General features: G+C 44.6%; 1 protein-coding gene across 1 annotated transcript in view; it reads right to left on the bottom strand.

Annotated features, from left to right (window-relative positions):
* Window positions 1-1,724, bottom strand: part of ANKDD1A (ankyrin repeat and death domain containing 1A) — a gene marked incomplete at both ends in the record, with an annotated part of 37,210 nt that extends 35,486 nt beyond the window's left edge. The window contains 3 exon segments of the mRNA XM_079699082.1: window positions 620-647; window positions 649-717; window positions 1,554-1,724. Of these exon segments, the coding sequence (XP_079555208.1) occupies window positions 620-647; window positions 649-717; window positions 1,554-1,724 (268 nt within the window).
* Window positions 1,725-19,988: the final 18,264 nt, after the last annotated feature.

Here is a 19,988-nt window from a genome sequence, read left to right as displayed (position 1 = left end):
GTCCCGGCCCCCACCCCGCGGACTCAAGGCCCTGGGTCTCCCACGCCAGCTCCTCCTCCATGCCGCCGCTCCGGAGCTCCTCTGCGTTCTGCCTGGTCTCAAGCGGCACGTCCGCCCGACTGGGCCCAGGAGCTGAGGGAGGAGGAGCTGAGCTGGGGGTGACGACGAGGCTCCCGGGAGCGTCGGAGTGCAGGCGGCAGCCACTCCTCCAGAGCCCTCGCCCCTCCTCAGCTCTTGGGTATGATGCAGGCGCAGTTGCTCCGACCTCCCGACCGCCCCCCATCCCGGGCCAGATTGCGGGTCTCTCTACAGGCTCCCTCGACCAGCCCACGGCCCAGCGGTTCGGAGCCACTTGGGGCTCCGCAGGTCCCCCTGGGAACATCTCCTCTGCGAGCTGTCCCAGCCTCCCGGTCCCGGATGCACGACCTCCCGCAGGCCCCTGGCTCGCGACTCGGGAGCCTGGTCTGGCGCCCCCAGGCTCTGAAAGTCAGACCCCTAGCACTTGGGTGGGCATTTAAGGAACAGTAACCTCCGCAAGCCTGCAGGCATATGAAGAGATGGTCAGATTTGTTCATGATCAGAAAAATACAAATTAAAATGACAGTGAGATACCACTTACACCGATTAGACTGGCAAAAATTAGAAAAACTGGATAATGCCAAATGGTGGTGGGGAATGAGGGGTGTCATGGCCAGGTGCACTGCTGGTGGGGGTAGCCTGGGGCAGCCATTCCGGCAAAGAGTCTTGGCAGTAATGAGGGAAACTAAACACAGCGAACTCTGACCCTAAAAGCCATTTCCTTCTCTTACAGGCTCATCAGGGGACATGTAAGAGGATTTTGTTGCTGGGTTGTTGTTTTGTGGTTACTGGGAGCTGGAAGCAACCTAAGTGTCCACACTGGGGGAGTAGATGGATAGGTAAAATGTGGTACTACTATGCAACTACAGATGCAAGGACCACATGTATTTACAGCAACATGGATTGAAACACCAAGTGCTGAGCAGAAAGAGTAAAACCACCAAATGAGACCTAAAACACAATACCAATAAAAATACTTGCACACAAAACAACACACATTTGCAAAGGTACATACAGCACAAACAAAACGATACACATTAAACATATCAGAATGTGTTGTACTTCAGACCCTGGGGGATGTCTATGTCTTCTCTTCTTTGCCTTTTAGGCATTTACAGCCTCTTTAGATTTGGGGATAGTGGGGTCCCACGCATCTCTATCCCAAGGCAAGAAGTCATTACTATTTCTTGTGGGATCAGAGGAGGACAAATATCTTTCAGTCATTAGTGTAGATCAAAAAGGCTTCCTGGAGGAGGAAGTACTTGGAATGGCCTTTGAAAAATAACATAATGATAATAGCTAACAGTTAATGAGCCCCACGGTAAGACTTTGTGTGGATTATCTCATTTTGTCCCCCAAACCACCCTATGAAATGGACATTATTACCACCAGATTATGGGGGAGGAACTGAAGCACAGAGAGGGTAAATAACTCTTCCTACCCCCCACAGTAAGTGGTGAAGCCAGGGTTCTAACCCAGCTGGTCTGATTTAAGAGCCATGGCATGAACATCTGGTAGGTGGATAGGACATTGATGGAGCCAAACCTGCAGACAGCTGGTGGTTGATCACTCTCCAAGCCCTGGCCTCCCTGATGGATGCAGAGGTGCCAGGGAGCAGTTGGCTGGCACAGCTGCCCAGCTGCCATTCTTGATGTCCATGGTCTTGAACCAGCAGAATGAAGTGACTGCTGCTTTATCATTTTCCTCCTGCAGCCACTGCTGCCTGGAGATAGTCTGTGTCTCCACACTTTCCCTGGGGCACCTGGAGGTGAGACCCAAGTGACCATGAGTCAGCATTAGAGAAACCCTTGGGAAGTGGGTGACAGACAGAAGCCTGGCTGTCCCCACCAGACCAGCCACCCTGGCCCCACCAGACCAGCCACCCTGGCCCAGGCTAGGCCACACCCATCCAGTGCTTCCAGGTAAACCCAGAAGTTTCTATGGGCTTCCTCTAGGAGGCCTCCCCAGCCTTCAATGATCCCACATTCTGGCCAGGGATTTTTAAATTCATTATCCCACTTAATCCTCACAGCAATTCTGCAAAACAGACATTGTCACTCCTATTTAATGGATGAGGAAACTGAGGCTCAGAAGGGTCCAATAACTTTTCGAGGTCACAGCAACAAATAGTGGTAGAGGCTGGATTCAAACTCACTGCACCACACTGCCATTTCGGTCTGGACCAAACTGGCCCATTATCCAACCCCTTTTCATCCTTCAAGTTCAACTCCACAGCACGCACTCCTAGCCTCCAGCCTCCCAGGAAGGCTCCCTTGTAGATGCCATAACTAGCTAGTGGTCTAGGTCAGTCCCTTCCCCTCTGTGGGCCTCAGCCTCCTCATCTGTAAAACCACTGGGTTGGAGGTGGAGCCTGTGAGCCATCCAGCACTGATGGTCCATGGTTGGACAAGGCACAGTGATCTTTCCTAAGATCACTCAAGTGGGTTAAGGGCCTCTAGCACTGGTGACAGGTTTCTCCACAAGATGGCCCTCCTGGTTTTCTTTGCTTTTACCTCGTATCTTAAGAAATTAGAGAGGGTTTCTTTGTTTTACAAAATAGAACTGTGACTTGTGTTTAACAATCTACCTAGTTGATTTCATGCTCCTTTGTTATTTGGGTGACATTCTGTTAGAAAGACAGAATCCCAGGCCCCACCCCAGACTGACTGAATCAGAACCTGCATTTCCACAAGACCTCTGGTGATTCCTGTGTACATCAAAATACGAGAAGCACTGCTCTAAGCTGTCAACGCTACTTCATTCCAATCCATCTTTTTCGGGCTTTTTTGCCTATTTTCCCAAGCAGGTCTAATTAATCTCTTTGAGCTGTCGTCATTTCTTGAGCAACAGCTGTGTACCAGCCACTGTATCAGTTCTTTATCAGCATTATTTCCTGTACTCTTCCCAACCTCCCTATGATGCCTTTTCTTCACAATTTGTAATTTTGGAACACACAAATAACACTGGGTCCACCTATTCCCACTCAGAGCCCAGTGCCCTTTCATTTCATACTCAAAAGAATCACTAGCATGGTTCCAAAGCCTTGAAAAATAATGCAGGGGACTTTCCTGTTGATCCAGTGGGTAAGACTCCGTGTTCCCAATGCAGGGGTCTCGGGTTCGATCCCTGGCCAGAGAACTAGATCCCACATGCATGCTGTAACTAAGAATCCACATGCCGCAACTAAAGATCCCACATGCCACAACGAAGATCTCGTGTGCCACAACTAAGACCTGGCACAGCCAAAATAAATAAATAAATAAATAAATAAATAAATATTTTTTAAAGAGAGAAAGAGAAAAAGAATGTAAGTGATATTGTCTTTGTCAACAGTTTATTTAACATAGGCTCACTGCAGAAATTATAATAATTTCACAAGCTATTAGCATACAGGATAATGTCTCTTAAAAAGCCAATAAAGAGGGAGCCATTTTCAAGAACACAGCATTGAGAGAGAAGTGCATTGTTGAGACCATCTGGATGGTCAGGCCTCTATATAAATTCTTAAGAATCTCGTGGGCGAGTGCAGAGATCTACCAGTTCTGCAGGCACCAAGAGAAGCCTGAGGATGTCAGCTCTGAGCCCCAGCAAGAAATAACAGACTCCACCTTGGATTAGTTCACCCACTCCTGCTTCATTAAAGAGGATTTTGAAAAGAAAACCCCAATCAAGTCCCCTTTCCAGCCCCACTTTGTTCCAGAATTGAAGAGAAACAGTTTCCTGTTCCAGCCATGTGGCTAAAAGGGTCTTGGTGCTCTGGCCAGGTGTCAGGCCTGTGCCTCTGAGGTGGGAGAGCTGACTTCAGGACATTGGTCCACCAGAGACCTCCCAGCTCCACGTAATATTAAACAGCAAAAGCTCTCCCAGAGATCTCCATTAAACGCTAAGACCCAGCTCCACTCAACGACCAGCAAGCTACAGTGCTGGACACCCTATGCCAAACAACTAGCAAGACAGGAACACAACCCCACCCATCAGCAGAGAGGCTGCCTAAAATCATAATAAGGTCACAGACACCCCAAAACACACCACTGGACATGGTCCTGCCCACCAGAAAGACAAGATCCAGCCTCATCCTCCAGAACACAGGCACCAGTCCCCTCCACCAGGAAGGCTACACAACCCACTGAACCAACCTTAGACACGTGGGGGCAGACACCAAAAACAACAGGAACTACGAACTTGCAGCCTGCGAAAAGGAGACCCCAAACACAGTAAGTTAAGCAAAATGAGAAGACAGAGAAACACACAGCAGATGAAGGAGTAAGATAAAAACTCACCAGACCAAACAAATGAAGAGGAAATAGGCAGTCTACCTGAAAAAGAATTCAGAGTAATGGTAGTAAAGATGATCCAAAATCTTGGAAATAGAATGGAGAAAATACAAGAAACGTTTAACAAGGACCTAGAAGAATTAAACAGCAAACATTGATGAACAACACAATACATGAAATTAAAAATTCTACAAGGAATCAATAGCAGAATAACTGAGGCAGAAGAACGGATTAAGTGACCTGGAAGATAAAACAGTGGAAATAACTACTGCAGAGCAGAATAAAGAAAAAAGAATGAAAAGAATTGAGGACCGTTTCAGAGAACTCTGGGACAACATTAAACACACCAACATTCGAACTACACAGGTCCCAGAAGAAGAAGAGAGAAAGAAAGGGACTGAGAAAATATTTGAAGAGATTATAGTTGAGAATTTCCCCACTATGGGAAAGGAAATAGTCAATCAAGTCCAGGAAGTGCAGAGAGTCCCATACAGGATAAATCCAAGGAGAAACATGCCAAGACACATATTAATCTAACTATCAAAAATTAAATACAAAGAAAAAATATTAAAAGCAGCAAGGGAAAAACAACAAATAACATACAAGGGAAGCCCCATAAGGTTAACAGCTGATCTTTCAGCAGAAACTCTGCAAGCCAGAAGGGACTGGCAGGACATATTTAAAGTGATGAAAGGGAAAAACCTACAACTAAGATTACTCTACCCAGCAAGGGTCTCATTCAGATTCGATGGAGAAATTAAAACCTTTACAGAGAAGCAAAAGCTAGGAGAATTCAGCACCACCAAACCAGCTTTACAACAAATGCTAAAGAAACTTCTCTAGGCAGGAAACACAAGAGAAGGAAAAGACCTACAATAACAAACCCAAAACAATTAAGAAAATGGTAATAGGAACATACGTATCAATAACTACCTTAAATGTAAATGGATTAAATGCTCCAACCAAAAGACACAGACTGGCTGAATGGATACAAAAACAAGACCCATATATATGCTGTCTACAAGAGACCCACTTCAGACCTAGGGACACACACAGACTGAAAATGAGGGGATGGAAAAAGATATTCCATGCAAATGGAAATCAAAAGAAAGCTGGAGTAGTAATTCTCATATCAGACAAAATAGACTTTAAAATAAAGACTATTACAAGAGACAAAGAAGGACACTACATAATGATCAAGGGATCGATCCAAGAAGAAGATATAACAATTGTAAATATTTATGCACCCAACATAGGAGCACCGCAATACATAAGGCAAATGTTAACAGCCATAAAAGGGGAAATTGATAGTAACATAATCATAGTAGGGGACTTGAACACTCCACTTTCACCAATGGACAGATCATCCAAAATGAAAATAAATAAGGAAACACAAGCTTTAAATGATACTTTAAACAAGATGGACTTAATTGATATTTATAGGACATTCCATCCAAAAACAATAGAATACACATTTTTCTCAAGTGCTCATGGAACATTCTCCAGGATAGATCATATCTTGGGTCATAAATCAAGCCTCGGTAAATTTAAGAAAACTGAAATCATATCCAGTATCTTTTCTGACCACAACGCTATGAGATTGGATATCAATTACAGGAAAAAATCTGTAAAAATACAAATACATGGAGGCTAAACAATACACTACTTAATAACCAAGAGATCACTGAAGAAATCAAAGAGGAAATCAAAAAATACCTAGAAACAAATGACAATGAAAACACGACGACCCAAAACCTATGGGATGCAACAAAAGCAGTTCTAAGAGGGAAGTTTATAGCAATACAATCCTACCTCAAGAAACAAGAAACATCTCAAATAAAAATCCTAACCTTATACCTAAAGCAATTAGAGAAAGAAGAACAAAAAAAAACAAAAGTTAGTGGATGGAAAGAAATCATAAAGATCAGATCAGAAATAAATGAAAAAGAAATGAAGGAAACAATAGCAAAGATCAATAAAACTAAAAGCTGGTTCTTTGAGAAGATAAACAAAATTGATAAGCCATCAGCCAGACTCATCAAGAAAAAAAGGGACAAGACTCAAATCAATAGAATTAGAAATGAAAAAGGAGAAGTAAAAACTGACACTGCAGAAATACAAAGGATCATGAGAGATTACTACAAGCAACTATATGCCAATAAAATGGACAACATGAAAGAAATGGACACATTCTTAGAAAAACACAACCTTCCGAGACTAACCAGGAAGAACTAGAAAATATAAACAGACCAATCACAAGCACTGAAATTGAGACTGTGATTAAAAATCTTCCAACAAAAGCCCAGGACCAGATGGCTTCACAGGCGAATTCTATCAAACATTTAGAGAAGAGCTAACACCTATCCTTCTCAAACTCTTCCAAAATATAGCAGAGGGAGGAACACTCCCAAACTCATTCTACGAGGCCACCATCACCCTGATACCAAAACCAGACAAAGATGTCACAAAGAAAGAAAACTACATACCAATATCACTGATGAACATAGATGCAAAAATCCTCAACAAAATACTAGCAAACAGAATCCAACAGCACATTAAAAGGATCATACACTATGATCAAGTGGGGTTTATCCCAGGGATGCAAGAATTCTTCAATATACACAAATCAATCAATGTGATACACCATATTAACAAATTGAAGGATAAAAACCATATGATCATCTCAATAGATGCAGAAAAAGCTTTCAACAAAATTCAACACCCATTTATGATAAAAACCCTCCAGAAAGTAGGCATAGAGGGAACTTACCTCAACATAATAAACACCATACATGACAAACCCACAGCCAACATCGTTCTCAATGGTGAAAAACTGAAACCATTTCCTCTAAGGTTAGGAACAAGACAAGGTTGCCCACTCTCACCACTTTTCTTCAATATAGTTTTGAAAGTTTTAGCCACAGCAATCAGAGAAGAAAAAGAAATAAAAGGAATCCAAATCAGAAAAGAAGAAGTAAAGCTGTCACTGTTTGCAGATGACATGATACTATACATAGAGAATCCTAAAGATGCTACCAGAAAACTACTAGAGCTAATCAATGAATTTGGTAAAGTAGCAGGATACAAAATTAATGCACAGAAATCTCTTGCATTCCTATACACTAATGATGAAAAATCTGAAAGAGAAATTAAGGAAACACTCCTATTTACCATTGCAACAAAAAGAATAAAATACCTAGGAATAAACCTTCCTAAGGAGACAAAAGACCTGTATGCAGAAAACTATAAGACACCGATGAAAGAAATTAAAGATGATACAAACACATGGAGAGATATACCATGTTCTTGGATTGGAAGAATCAACATTGTGAAAATGACTACACTACCCAAAGCAATCTACAAATTGCTAATCCCTAAATTGATAGGGATTCAGTGCAATCCCTATCAAATTACCAATGGCATTTTCTACAGAAGTAGAACAAAAAATCTTAAGATTTGTATGGAGACACAAAAGACCCTGAAAAGCCAAAGCAATCCTGAGAAAGAAAAACAGAGCTGGAGGAATCAGGCTCCCTGACTTCAGATTATACTACAAAGCTATAGTAATCCAGACAGTATGGTACTGGCACAAAAACAGAAATATAGATCAATGGAACAGGATAGAAAGCCCAGAGATAAACCCACACACATATGGTCACCTTATCTTTGATAAAGGAGGCAAGAGTATACAATGGAGAAAAGACAGCCTCTTCAATAAGTGGTGCAGGAAACTGGACAGCTACCTGTTAAAGAATGAAATTAGAACACTCCCTAACACCATACACAAATATAAACTCAAAATGGATTAAAGACCTGAATGTAAGGCCGGACACTACAAAACTTTTAGAGGAAAACATAGGCAGAACACTCTATGACATAAATCACAGCAAGATCCTTTTTGACCCACCTCCTAGAGACATGGAAATAAAAACAAAAATAAACAAATGGGACCTAGTGAAACTTAAAACTTTTGCACAGCAAAGGAAACCATAAACAAGGCGAAAAGACAACGCTCAGAATGGGAGAAAATACTAGCAAATGAAGCAACTGACAAAGGATTAATCTCCAAAATTTACAAGCAGCTCATGCAGCTCAATATCAAAAAAATAAACAACCCAATCCAAAAATGGGCAGAAGAACTAAATAGACATTTCTCCAAAGAAGATATACAACAGATAGCCAACACACATATGAAAGAATGCTCAACTTCACTAATCATTAGAGAAATGCAAATCAAAACTACAATGAGGTACCATCTCACACCTATCAGAATGGCCATCATCAAAAAATCTACAAACAATAAATGCTGGAGAGGGTGTGGGGAAAAGGGAACCCTCTTGCACTGTTGGTGGGAAGGTAAATTGATACAGTCACTATGGAGAACAGTATGGAGGTTCCTTAAACAACTAAAAATAGAACTACCATACGACCCAGCAATCCCACTACTGGGCATATACCCTGAGAAAACCATAATTCAAAAAGAGTCACGTACCACAGTGTTCACTGCAGCTCTGTTTACAATAGCCAGGACATGGAAGCAACCTAAGTGTCCACTGATAGATGAATGGATAAAGAAGATGTGGCACATATATACAACGGAATATTACTCAGCCATAAAAAGAAATGAAATTGAGTTGTTTGTAGTGAGGTGGATAGACCTAGAGTCTGTCATACAGAGTGAAGTAAGTCCAGAAGAGAAAAACAAATACCGTACGCTAACACATATATATGGAATCTAAAAAAAAAAAAAAAAAGGTTCTGAAGAACCGAGGGGCAGGACAGGAATAAAGACGCAGACCTACTAGAGAATGGACTTGAGGACACAGGGAGGGGGAAGGGTAAGCTGGGACAAAGTGAAAGAGTAGCATGGACTTATAAATACTACCAAATGTAAAATAGATAGCTAATGGGAAGCAGCTGCATAGCACAGGGAGATCAGCTCAGTGCTTTGTGACCACCTAGAGGGGTGGGATAAGGAGGGTGGGAGGGAGACACAAGAGGGAGGAGATATGGGGATATATGTATATGTATAGCTGATTCACTTTGTTATAAAGCAGAAAGTAACACACCATTGTAAAGCAATTATATTCCAATAAAGATGTTTTTTTAAAGAAAAGCCAATAAAGAAATAATAGGGCTTCCCTGGTGGCACTGTGGTTGAGAGTCCGCCTGCCGATGCAGGGGACACGGGTTTGTGCCCCGGTCCGGGAGGATCCCACATGCCGTGGAACGGCTGGGCCCGTGAGCCATGGCTGCTGAGCCTGCGCTCCGCAATGGGAGAGGCCACAACAGTGAGAGGCCCGCGTACCGCAAAAAAAAAAAAAAAAAAGAAAAAAAGAAATAACATACTCCAAACAAACGATAGATTAATTACACTATTGTTTCAGGCAGGGGCAGATGTAGAGAACAAAGCCCAAATTCAATTGAGGTGTACCTTTTCTACCAGTTTTGGTTTCTCAGGAGAGACATCTTTGCCAACAGACAGCTACATTCAGCTATCAACGCAAAAATAAAAGTCCCTTGTTGCTAGAGCATTTTGCTAGGCAACGATGGCACCTGTATTATCTGGCAGGCAGGGGTCCTTCTAGGCTGCAAGGTTTGTCACCACTGCTGATAAAGGAGTAGTCTTTACCAGGGCAGGAGCTAATGCCCCAAGATCTTCGGAGAGCTAGATCAGCAAAAGGTAGCTTTGCCCAGACCAAAACTCTCATATATGCCCCCCAAAACTCTTGGTATTTATAGTTTAAATGCCCCTTGCCATAGTGGCTTCTCCACACATTCTTATCGATAAGCCCCCGTCGGGGGGCCCCTCAGCAGCTGAGCTACTAAGTGCTTATCAACAGCAACAGATCAGATGAAGACATCCTGACACAGCTTACTTCACTCATATCAAAACAACTTTACTTCTAAAAACAACTCTTTTTTTGTTTGTCTTTGACACAAAAAAGTAGATTAAAACAGCTGCGCGTTAAGTCATAAACAAGTGGGTTTGAAATCATATCAAACCAATACACAAGTGGCAAGGATTTCAGGGAAATTCAGACACAGAAAAATGTCCTAAAAACCGTATTTCAATATCTCTTTCCCCAAAGGTCCACTCATCCCAGTAGGGCCCCCACTTCTTCCAGATCTCCTCTGCCGCTCTTCTCCTTAACCAGACTCTTTGTAACATCCAAATGTTCTCTGCGCAGCCTTGCTTTTCATATAGAACAGTTTTGTCTGCTCACCTCTTCCTGCCACTGGGATCTCCTCCACTGCCCCAACAGCCCTGTGGGGTGCCCCCAAGCAGCCAGTCTCCTCCTTCAGAGGCTGTGAAGACTCCTAGCTTAATACTTTTGAATATGTGAATGTTTGTTTACTGGCTTGTTATCTCCCTCCCCTACTTCCCTTTAAGCAATTTTGTTAGCCATTAAATCACAGGGAGGGACAGTGGAGGGCAAGTCTCAACAGTACAGGACTCTCTAAGTTGATGCGAGCCCTGAATGAGAAGGTCTGAAGTTCCAGGTGCCCCAGGCAACATTTGGGAGAAGTCCAGAAATGCCTGGATTTTATTCCTAGCTCTGACTTTGCTGGGTCTGGGGGCTGCTCCAGGTGGTAGCCTGTGACCATAAGACTTCTTCCAAGCCCAAAGGACTGTTCAGAAGGACCCCTGGGGGTGCAAGGTCTGGGCTGTGAGGACTCCTGCTGGGGCAAAAGGATCAAGACAAAGCAACTATTTCTTTTCTCCTAACGTTTTATTTAGAAAAATTTAAACCTACACAAAAGTTGAAAGAATAGTACCACATATTAATATTTTGCCATATTTATCTTATCTAAGAGATATGAGTCTTGTAAATACTACGGAAATTTTTAAATACACTCAAAGATAGACTAATATAATGAACCCCACATACCTATCTATCATCCAGTTTCAACAATTAACAATCCATGACTAACTTTCTCCTCCTCCTGAATTATTTTGAAGCAGATTCATAAATACCATTTTATCCATAAATGGGAGTATCTCTATAAGTAAAGCCTCGTTTTAAAACATAATAAAAATACCATTTTCACACTTAAAAATTAACAGTAATTCCTTAATATCATCAACTATTCAGTCGGTGTTCAACTTTCTCCAATTACTATAGTTTATTCGAATCAGAATTCCAACAAGCTCCAAACACTGAAATTGGCTGATTTGTCCCTTAGTCTACAAGTACCACTCCACTCCCTCTCTCCCTCCCTCTCCCGCCCTCTCTTTCTCTCTCCTTCCTACCCTCCCTCCCTCCCTCTCACAATTTATTTGTTAATTCACTGTACTGGGTCGTATATCCTGTAGAGATTCCCACAGTCTCTGTTTTGCGGATGACTTCCCTAGGATGTCATTTAACACGTTCCTCTGTCGCCTGTGTTTCCTATAAACTGGTAGATTGATCAAAGCTTTGTAAACGGAGTTTTGGAGAGGCTCCTTTCCATCAGAAAATACACATCTTGTCCCTCTTTGTGTGATGTTAGTGGCCGCTGATGATGTCATAAATCCATTTTTTAAACCAGTCTGATATTGATTCATAATAAGAAACATATATTTGGTCTTTGTCCCTGTTCCTGGAGCAGAGCTCCTAAAACCCTAGGAATCTCCCACGTGTGGAGAGCGAGAAAGGTGTCTTTTGTTATGCTAGTGAGGTGATTTGGGAAGCCTCTAGGTGACCTAAGATTGGGGTCTGGTTGCCTGGGGAACCAATTGAGATTAGACAGTGGGAACTTTCAGTCCTCTTCCCTCCCCAACCTCTGAGGAGGGGAGAGGGGCTGGAGTTTGAATCAGTCAACAGTGGTCCATTATTTCATCAATCATTCCTATGTAATGAAGCCTCCATAAAAATCCAAAAGGAGGGCGTTCGGAGAGCTTCCAGGTTGGTGAACACGTGGAGTGGATGACGGGGGAAGCTCCACACCCTCTTCCCATACTTGCCCTGTGCATCTCTTCCCTCTGGCTGTTCCTGGGTTATATCCTTTTATAATACATTGGTAAACATAGGGATGATAACTGCTACTGGGTTGGTCTTATTTCTGGGATCTTTCAGTGGAGAGAGCTAGGAAATGTTTGTTCATTTGTTTTTCTTCTGATAAAATGCATCATGAGTTCATACTCATGACTATCATTCAAGACAACAGGGTTTTACCTAACATCATCAAGATTACATCTGTGTTTTCCTTCTCCCATGTTGGAAATCCTGCATTCACTTTACCCTATAATCTACTCACAGCAGTCTCAGAATAACAATTTCAACATAATAACCAATAACATGATTCCTGAACACTGTTTTTAAAGTTTGTCTGGTCGTTTGGATATATCCCACTAGGGACATACAGTTGGCCCTCATATCTGCAAGACCTGCATCCAAGGATTCAGTCAACCCCAGATCGAAAATATTTGGAAAAAAATTCCAAAAAGTTTCAAAAAAGAAAACTTGAATTTGCTGCATACTGGCAACTATCTACATAGCATTACATTGTATTAGGTATTACAAGTAATCTAGAGATGATTTAAAGTATGTGGGAGGATGTGGGTAGGCTATATGCAAATACTATTGAAACCGTGCAACTCATATTGGGACTTGAACCCACGTACCTGGACTCGAACTCTGCCAAAACCCAGATTGGGACCTGAACCCACGGTCTTTTAATTGAGATCACACACCTGGTTTCAGGACTTAATGAAGCTCAGCTTCTTGATGTCTCCTCGAAGAAAGAATTCAGTGAGAGACAAAGGGATAGATAAGAAGTGGATTTATTTAGAGAGAAACACACTCCACAGACAGCCTGGGCCATCTCGGAAGGCAAGAGGCCCTGAAATATGGCGTGGTTAGTTTTTTATGGACTGGGTAATTTCATAGGCTAATGAGTGGGAGGATTATTACAACTATTTTGAGGAAGGGGCAGGGATTTCCAGAAATTGGACCACTGCCCACTTTTTGGCCTTTTATGGTTAGCCTCAGAACTGTCATGGCACTGGTGGGTATGTTATTTAGAGGCTAACGTATTACAAGGAGCATATAATGAGGCTCAAGGTCCACTGGAAGTTAAATCTTCTGCCATCTTGGACCTAATCAGTTCTAACAAGTTTTTGTCATGTCCTGTGGCTATGTCATTCTTTTAAAGGTTGTGCCCTGCCCCCTTTCCTCCTGTTTCACTGTACCACTCTATAAGGAACTTGAGCATCTGCAGATTTTGGTATCAGGGGTCCTGGAACCAATCCTTCCAGGATACTGAGGGATAACTGTATAGTCACACTACTGTTTTAAAGCCACGTGGAATAGTTCCTCTCTATGTGATTATGCTACTAACTCAACAGGCATAGGTTTATTTGTTTCATTTTGATTTTTAGATTTTTTTTCCTTCCAGTTTTATTGAGCTATAATTGTGCTATAATTGACATACAGCACCGTGTAGGTTTAAGGTGTATGGCATAATGATGTGATTTACATACATTATGAAGTGATCACCATAGTAAGTTTAGTGAACATCCATCATCTCAAGTAGATACAACATTAAAGAAATAGAAAAAAAATTTTTTTTCCATGTGATGAGAAGTCTTAGGATATATAACATACAGCAGTGACTCTTTAGATATTTTTTTTTTTTTTTTTTTTTTTTCACGGTACGCGGGCCTCTCACTGTTGTGGCCTCTCCCGTTGCGGAGCACAGGCTCCGGACGCACAGGCTCAGCGGCCATGGCTCACGGGCCCAGCTGCTCCGCGGCATGTGGGATCTTCCCGGACCGGGGCACGAACCCGTGTCCCCTGCATCGGCAGGCGGACCCTCAACCACTGCGCCACCAGGGAAGCCCTAGATATTTTTTAACATTAATTTTGTTTTAGAATTATGTAAAATGTTTACAAGTTTCAAAGTCAAGTCTCTGAAGGTTGTCACAGTCAGTTGTCTAAGACCTGCAGCTTCTACCTTGTTCTCTCTCTCCTTCACTCCATACCCAGCTTTTATTCCCAGCTGATGACACAGTTGACCAGTAGTGGCCTCCTGCCACTACAGATGCTCAGCAGCAGACCCAGTGGCATCCTCTACACAGAGGAAGCAGCTTCCCACAGACCTCCTGCAGCTTCGCCTGTGGTTGCATTTCACAGCTGGACCAACTTGGTTTCTCAGAGTGGCTAGTGCCTCCTCTGATGCTCTTACTCTCCTTCTGGTCTCTGTCTTCCCCAGCTCCTTCCACAATTGTGCAAAGCGAATTACCATCAAAAAGCCTCCATCCCGGACTTCCCTGGTGGTCCAGTGGTTAAGAATCTGCCTACTAATACAGGGGAGATGGGTTCAAGCCCTGGTCCAGGAAGATGCCACATGCCGTGGGGCAACTAAGCCCATGCGCCACAACTACTGAGCCTGCGCTCTGGAGCCCGTGAGCCACAACTACTGAGCCCACTCACCGCAACTACTGAAGCATGCACGCCTAGAGACCGTGCTCCACAACAAGAGAAGCCACCGCACTGAGAAGCCCCTGCTCTGCAACGAAGAGTAGCCCCTGCTCACCGCAACTAGAGGAAGCCTGTGCACAGCAACGAAGATCCAGCGCAGCCCAAATAAATAGATTAAATTCTTTTAAAAAGCCTCCATACCACAACCTCAAAGTGATTCTGTTCCCCAATTGAATCCTGACTGACACCTGACTGATACAACAACATTTTTTGTTGTTGTTGCTTACCCTTATATTGTTTAATTCAATCGTATGTATATACTTTTTCTCCCTTTCCTACAGTAGCATACTATACACACTTTTCTCACATTGTCCTTTTTTAGTAACAGCTTTATGGAGATATAAGCTACATATTGTACAATTCACTCATTTAAGTGTACAATGCAATGGTTTTCATGTGTAATCATCACCAGTTAATTTTAGAACATTTTCATCACCCAAAAAAAGAAACCTCATACCCACATACCCTACAGTTTTCCTTCCCCTCCCCAGTATTCCCATCCCCCCATAGCCCCAGGCAACCACTAATCTACTTTCGGTCTCTACAGATTTGCCTATTCTGGACACCTACCTTGCTTTATTTACAGAACAGCTCACCTCAGCCATCTCTCTGCAGTAGTACAAGCTCTTTCTTATTCCTTTTGCAGCCTCAGAGTCCTCCAGCATGTGGCTTATTCAACTAGTTCCTGCTGATGGATGTTTGCCCTGTTTCCAGTCTTTTGCTATTACAATAGCGTTATGGTGAGTAGCCTCTTGCAAGCATCATCTGGTATTTTTTTAACCAGTGCATCTAAAGGATCTATTCTTAGAAGTGGATTTCTGGGTCAAAGGGTCAATACACACTACACACGCAATTTTGCTAGCTATTGCCAGATGCCCTACGTAGGATCTATACTATTTTGCACTCCCATCAGCAATGTATGAAAGTGTTTCCTCACAGCCTTCCCAACAGAACTTGTCCAACTTGGATTTTTGCCAATCTGATAGGAAAGAAATGCTAACTCAGTGTAATTTTAATTTGCATTTCTATCATTATGAGCAAAGTCTTTTTCTATGTTTAAGAAACATTTTCTTTTTTTCCACGAACAATCTGTTCTTACCTCTAGCTCATTTTTCTTTATGATTGTTGGCCTTTTTCTTTTCTTCAAATTTTTATTTATTTACTTTTGGCTGCGTTGGGTCTTCGCTGCTGCGCACAGGCTTGCTCCGCTGCATGTGGGATCTTCCCGGACCAGGGCTTGAATTCGTGTCCCCTGCATTGGCAGGCAGATTCTTAACCACTGCGCCACCAGGGAAGTCCCGGCCTTTTTCTTAACAGAATTTTAGAGCAACTTTTATTTCTTGTCTTATTAATAATGTTTGTTTATTACTAAAGAAAATTTAAAACGCAAACAAGGAAAAAAATACCCACAATTCATCTACCCAAAGATGCCACTGTCAGTCACTTGATATATATATTAGGTTAGCCCCTTTCTAACAACAACAACAAGTGCACACGCACACACACAAGCACACACAGTGGTAAAATATTGGCTGATCTTGTGCCAGTCCTTGGAAGCCAGAGGCTGCACTGGTTTCCTCTCTGCTTAGAGCATTACCCCTGTGAGGGGAGAGAGGCCCAGAGTGTGTGCAGGAGGGAGAAGAAGGGAGTGGCAGAAGGTCCTGGCAAGTGGGGACAGGAGTGGCCAGTGGGCAGCCCCTGGAGAGGAGCCTGTACTGAGTGGGCAGTTTGACTGTGGGTGCGAAGGAGCATTCCCCCTCTCCTAGAATTGCTCCCCTGAGCTCCAGTCCAGTTCTGAGCTGCCGGGCCATGTGACCCTGGACAAGTCTCTCCCTGGCTCTTCATAAGGAAATAGGCATGGATGGTCTTTTAGGTCCCTGCCCACTGAATCATTATATCAAGAAGGCATGAATAGGGGTTTCCCTGGTGGTGCAGTGGTTGAGAGTCCGCCTGCCGATGCAGGGGGCGCGGGTTCGTGCCCCGGTCCGGGAAGATCCCACATGCCGCGGAGCGGCTGGGCCCGTGAGCCATGGCCGCTGGGCCTGCGCGTCCGGAGCCTGTGCTCCGCGGCAGGAGAGGCCACAGCAGTGAGAGGCCCGCGTACGGGTTGGGGGGCGGGCATGAATAATTCATTATAAACCAGCATTGATTAACGACAAAGGGAGGCAGAGCTGGGTATTCTTCAGGCCTCTGAGCACCCCCACTAAACTCACAAACCTTGGCCCACCACCCACACCCCCAGCACTTGTGTGCCCATGTCTACCCGAGTCCAGTCCCAGCTCTGCCTCTCTAGATGTCTGACTCTGGGAAAATCACTAAATCTCTTCCCTCAATTTCTTCATCTGTGGATGATACCTTTTTATAGGACCATTTCAAAATGCCTAGAGCAGTCCCTTGCACACAGTGAGTGTCCCATTATGGTGGTGATTACTACCTTGCTCTCCACCTGCCACCTGGATCATCCCAATGAGTCACCTTACAACCCAAGTGCTAGTAGATCTAAGCTCCATTTTACAGAGGAGACAGGTGAAGTTCAGAAAGGTTAATGACTCGCCCAGAGACACACTGCAAGCAACTGAAGAGTTCAGAGTGGGCTTCTCCCAAGGCGAACTCAGTGGTCCCCAAGGCGCCGCAGCCAGTGCTGGTCCCGGGCAGGGCCGCGGGAGCGGCTGCAGATGAGGCCCGAGGACGTCTTTCGGGCCAGCTTCCGCTGGGCACCCCAACTCCAGGGGGCAGCTCTGTCGTCAGGAAGGAAAGCGACTTGGGGGAAAACCTCAGAAAACAGCGCAAGCAAGTCCCCCGTACGGAGGAGACAGACGAGAGAATTACCTCGCGCGTGAGGGCCTGGCTTCCAGAAGCGGCGCCTCCTCCAGGAACTCCGCCGGAAGTGGGCGGGGCCGGTTTGGCTCGGCTGCAGTTCCTGTTTTGGACACACTGGGGAGCCAGAGCCAGCAAAGAGCCGCAGTCGGGAAATACCGTAATTCCCTCCAGTGTGCGCATACGTAATCTGTTCCCATCACCAGAGAGGCTGATGGACACAGGCTGTAGTCTGACCTGAGGTTGGCTACGTCCTCCGGTGAAGGAGTAGGTTCTCCCTGCTGGGCCCTCCACTCCGGGCTTCCTGCTTCACTGCTTTATGAGGCTTTCCCCAGAATTTCCAGTGAAGGTCCTTGAACGCCGGGCTAAGGACTTGGGTGAGGCCGGGGTGAGGGAGAAAGTTGCAGCAGAGATGTTAGTAATGTGGGGTTAACTGCCAGTTTAATTCCCACTCCCCTTATTTCCCACTTCACAAGGACCTGTCAGAGAGCCTCAGGCCTTTCTTAACCTGAGGGAAAAGATAGAATGACTTTATTCACACAGAACTTTTGGGAATTACTGTGGGTTCCTGTCAGAGTGATGTGCATTTGGAAAAATGTAGAATGTGGCAAATGCTTAAACCAAAAGAACTTCTGAAGGCCTAATTTCTGAAGAAGGTGTTTCCCTGGAGAAGGGATGGGTTAGGATGACCTGGCATTCCTGGGTTGGGAAATGAGGCAGCTTCGTGTGGTCTGGACCTCAGAGCAGTGGCAGGGGTGAGCCTGCTGTGAAAGCCCAGTCCACCTGGACAGTGGGGTCTGGGTCCAAGGCCTCTGGAAGGAGAACACCCAGCCCTGGGCAGGGTCCATAGGCAAGTGCCCACAGCCCAGGGCTCTGTCAGCCCAGCCAGCATGGCACAGGATGTGGGGCAGGAGGCTGGGGGTAGAGGTGATGGGGGAAGCACAGCAAAGAGAAAGGGAAAGGCATTTAAGAGCTGGGAGGATGGAGCTGGGCAAGACCTTCATTCTCCAGGACTCAGTTTCCTCATCTGAAAGGTGGAGATAATACTACTACTTAATGCAAAGGGCTATTGTGAGAATTTAATGAGTCAGTGTTCTAAAAGTGCTCTGTAACCAGGGCAAACGCTAGGCAGGACACCTTCTCAGTGGGGGCTTCCCTGATTGCCCCAGACCCAAAATGCTACTCTTTCTTGGGGGTTCCCAGAGCCCATGGTCCAGCCTTTGGTGCCAGCCCTGGCCTTGATGGAAATAAATGTTTGCAGCTATCATCCCCCACTACACTGCTCTCTCCACTGCATTCCTTGCCAGACGGTGAACTTTTCAAGGCATGCGTGGTGGCTGATTCATCCCTAAACTCATTCGAAAACAAGGCCTGATAATACTTGGCAAAACGATACTAAAGTTCACCTAAAAAAACAAACATGTGAAAACAGACAGTAAAGGTATGGAAACAAAAGCAGTGGAAGGAAACTGGGACCAGATAGTGAAACAATTTGACAGGAGTTATCAGAATTTTTTAAAATGTACGTAGACTTTATGCTCAACACCTGCATTTGTAAGAATCTACACCACAAAAGTAATAGCAGTGAGAGAGCAGAGGTAAATGTGCAAGGATGTCTGCTGCAGTATTGTCTGTAATGATAGCAAAGAACTGGAACCAACCCAAGAGTCCATCAATAGAGGATGGTGAAATAAATTGAGTTGTAGCCATTCAATGGAATGCTGAGCAGCTGTTGAAAAGAACTGAGTGAGCTTATGAGTACTGAGGTAGGAAGAATCTCCGAAAGATAGCAAGATGCAGAATAAAAAGTACAGGATGGGGCTTCCCTGGTGGCGCAGTGGTTGAGAGTCCGCCTGCCGATGCAGGGCACACGGGTTCGTGCCCTGGTCCGGGAGGATCCCACATGCCGCGGAGCGGCTGGGCCCTTGAGCCATGGCCGCTGAGCCTGCGCATCCGGAGCCTGTGCTCCGCAGCGGGAGAGGCCACAACAGTGAAAGGCCCCTGTGTTGGGTCTTCGCTGCTGCACACAGGTTTCTCTAGTTGGTGGTGAGCAGGGGCTACTCTTCATTGCGGTGCGCGGGCTTCTCATTGTGGTGGCTTCTCTTGTTGCGGAGCATGGGCTCTAGGTGCGAGGGCTTCAGTAGTTGTGGCATGCGGGCTCAGTAGTTGTGGCTCAAGGGCTCTAGACAGGTTCAGTAGTTGTGGTGCATGGGCTTAGTCGCTCCACGGCATGTGGGATCTTCCCAGACCAGGGATCAAACCTGTGTCCCCTGCATTGGCAGGCGGATTCTTAACCACTGTGCCACCAGGGAAGTCCCAGGATGAGTCCATTTCTTGAAAAACATTCTCCCAC

The sequence above is a fragment of the Hyperoodon ampullatus genome (genome assembly GCF_949752795.1).
Source record: "Hyperoodon ampullatus genome assembly, chromosome: 3".
Classification (NCBI taxonomy): Eukaryota; Metazoa; Chordata; class Mammalia; order Artiodactyla; family Ziphiidae; genus Hyperoodon; species Hyperoodon ampullatus.
This window is presented reverse-complemented; position numbering and strand designations above follow the sequence as displayed.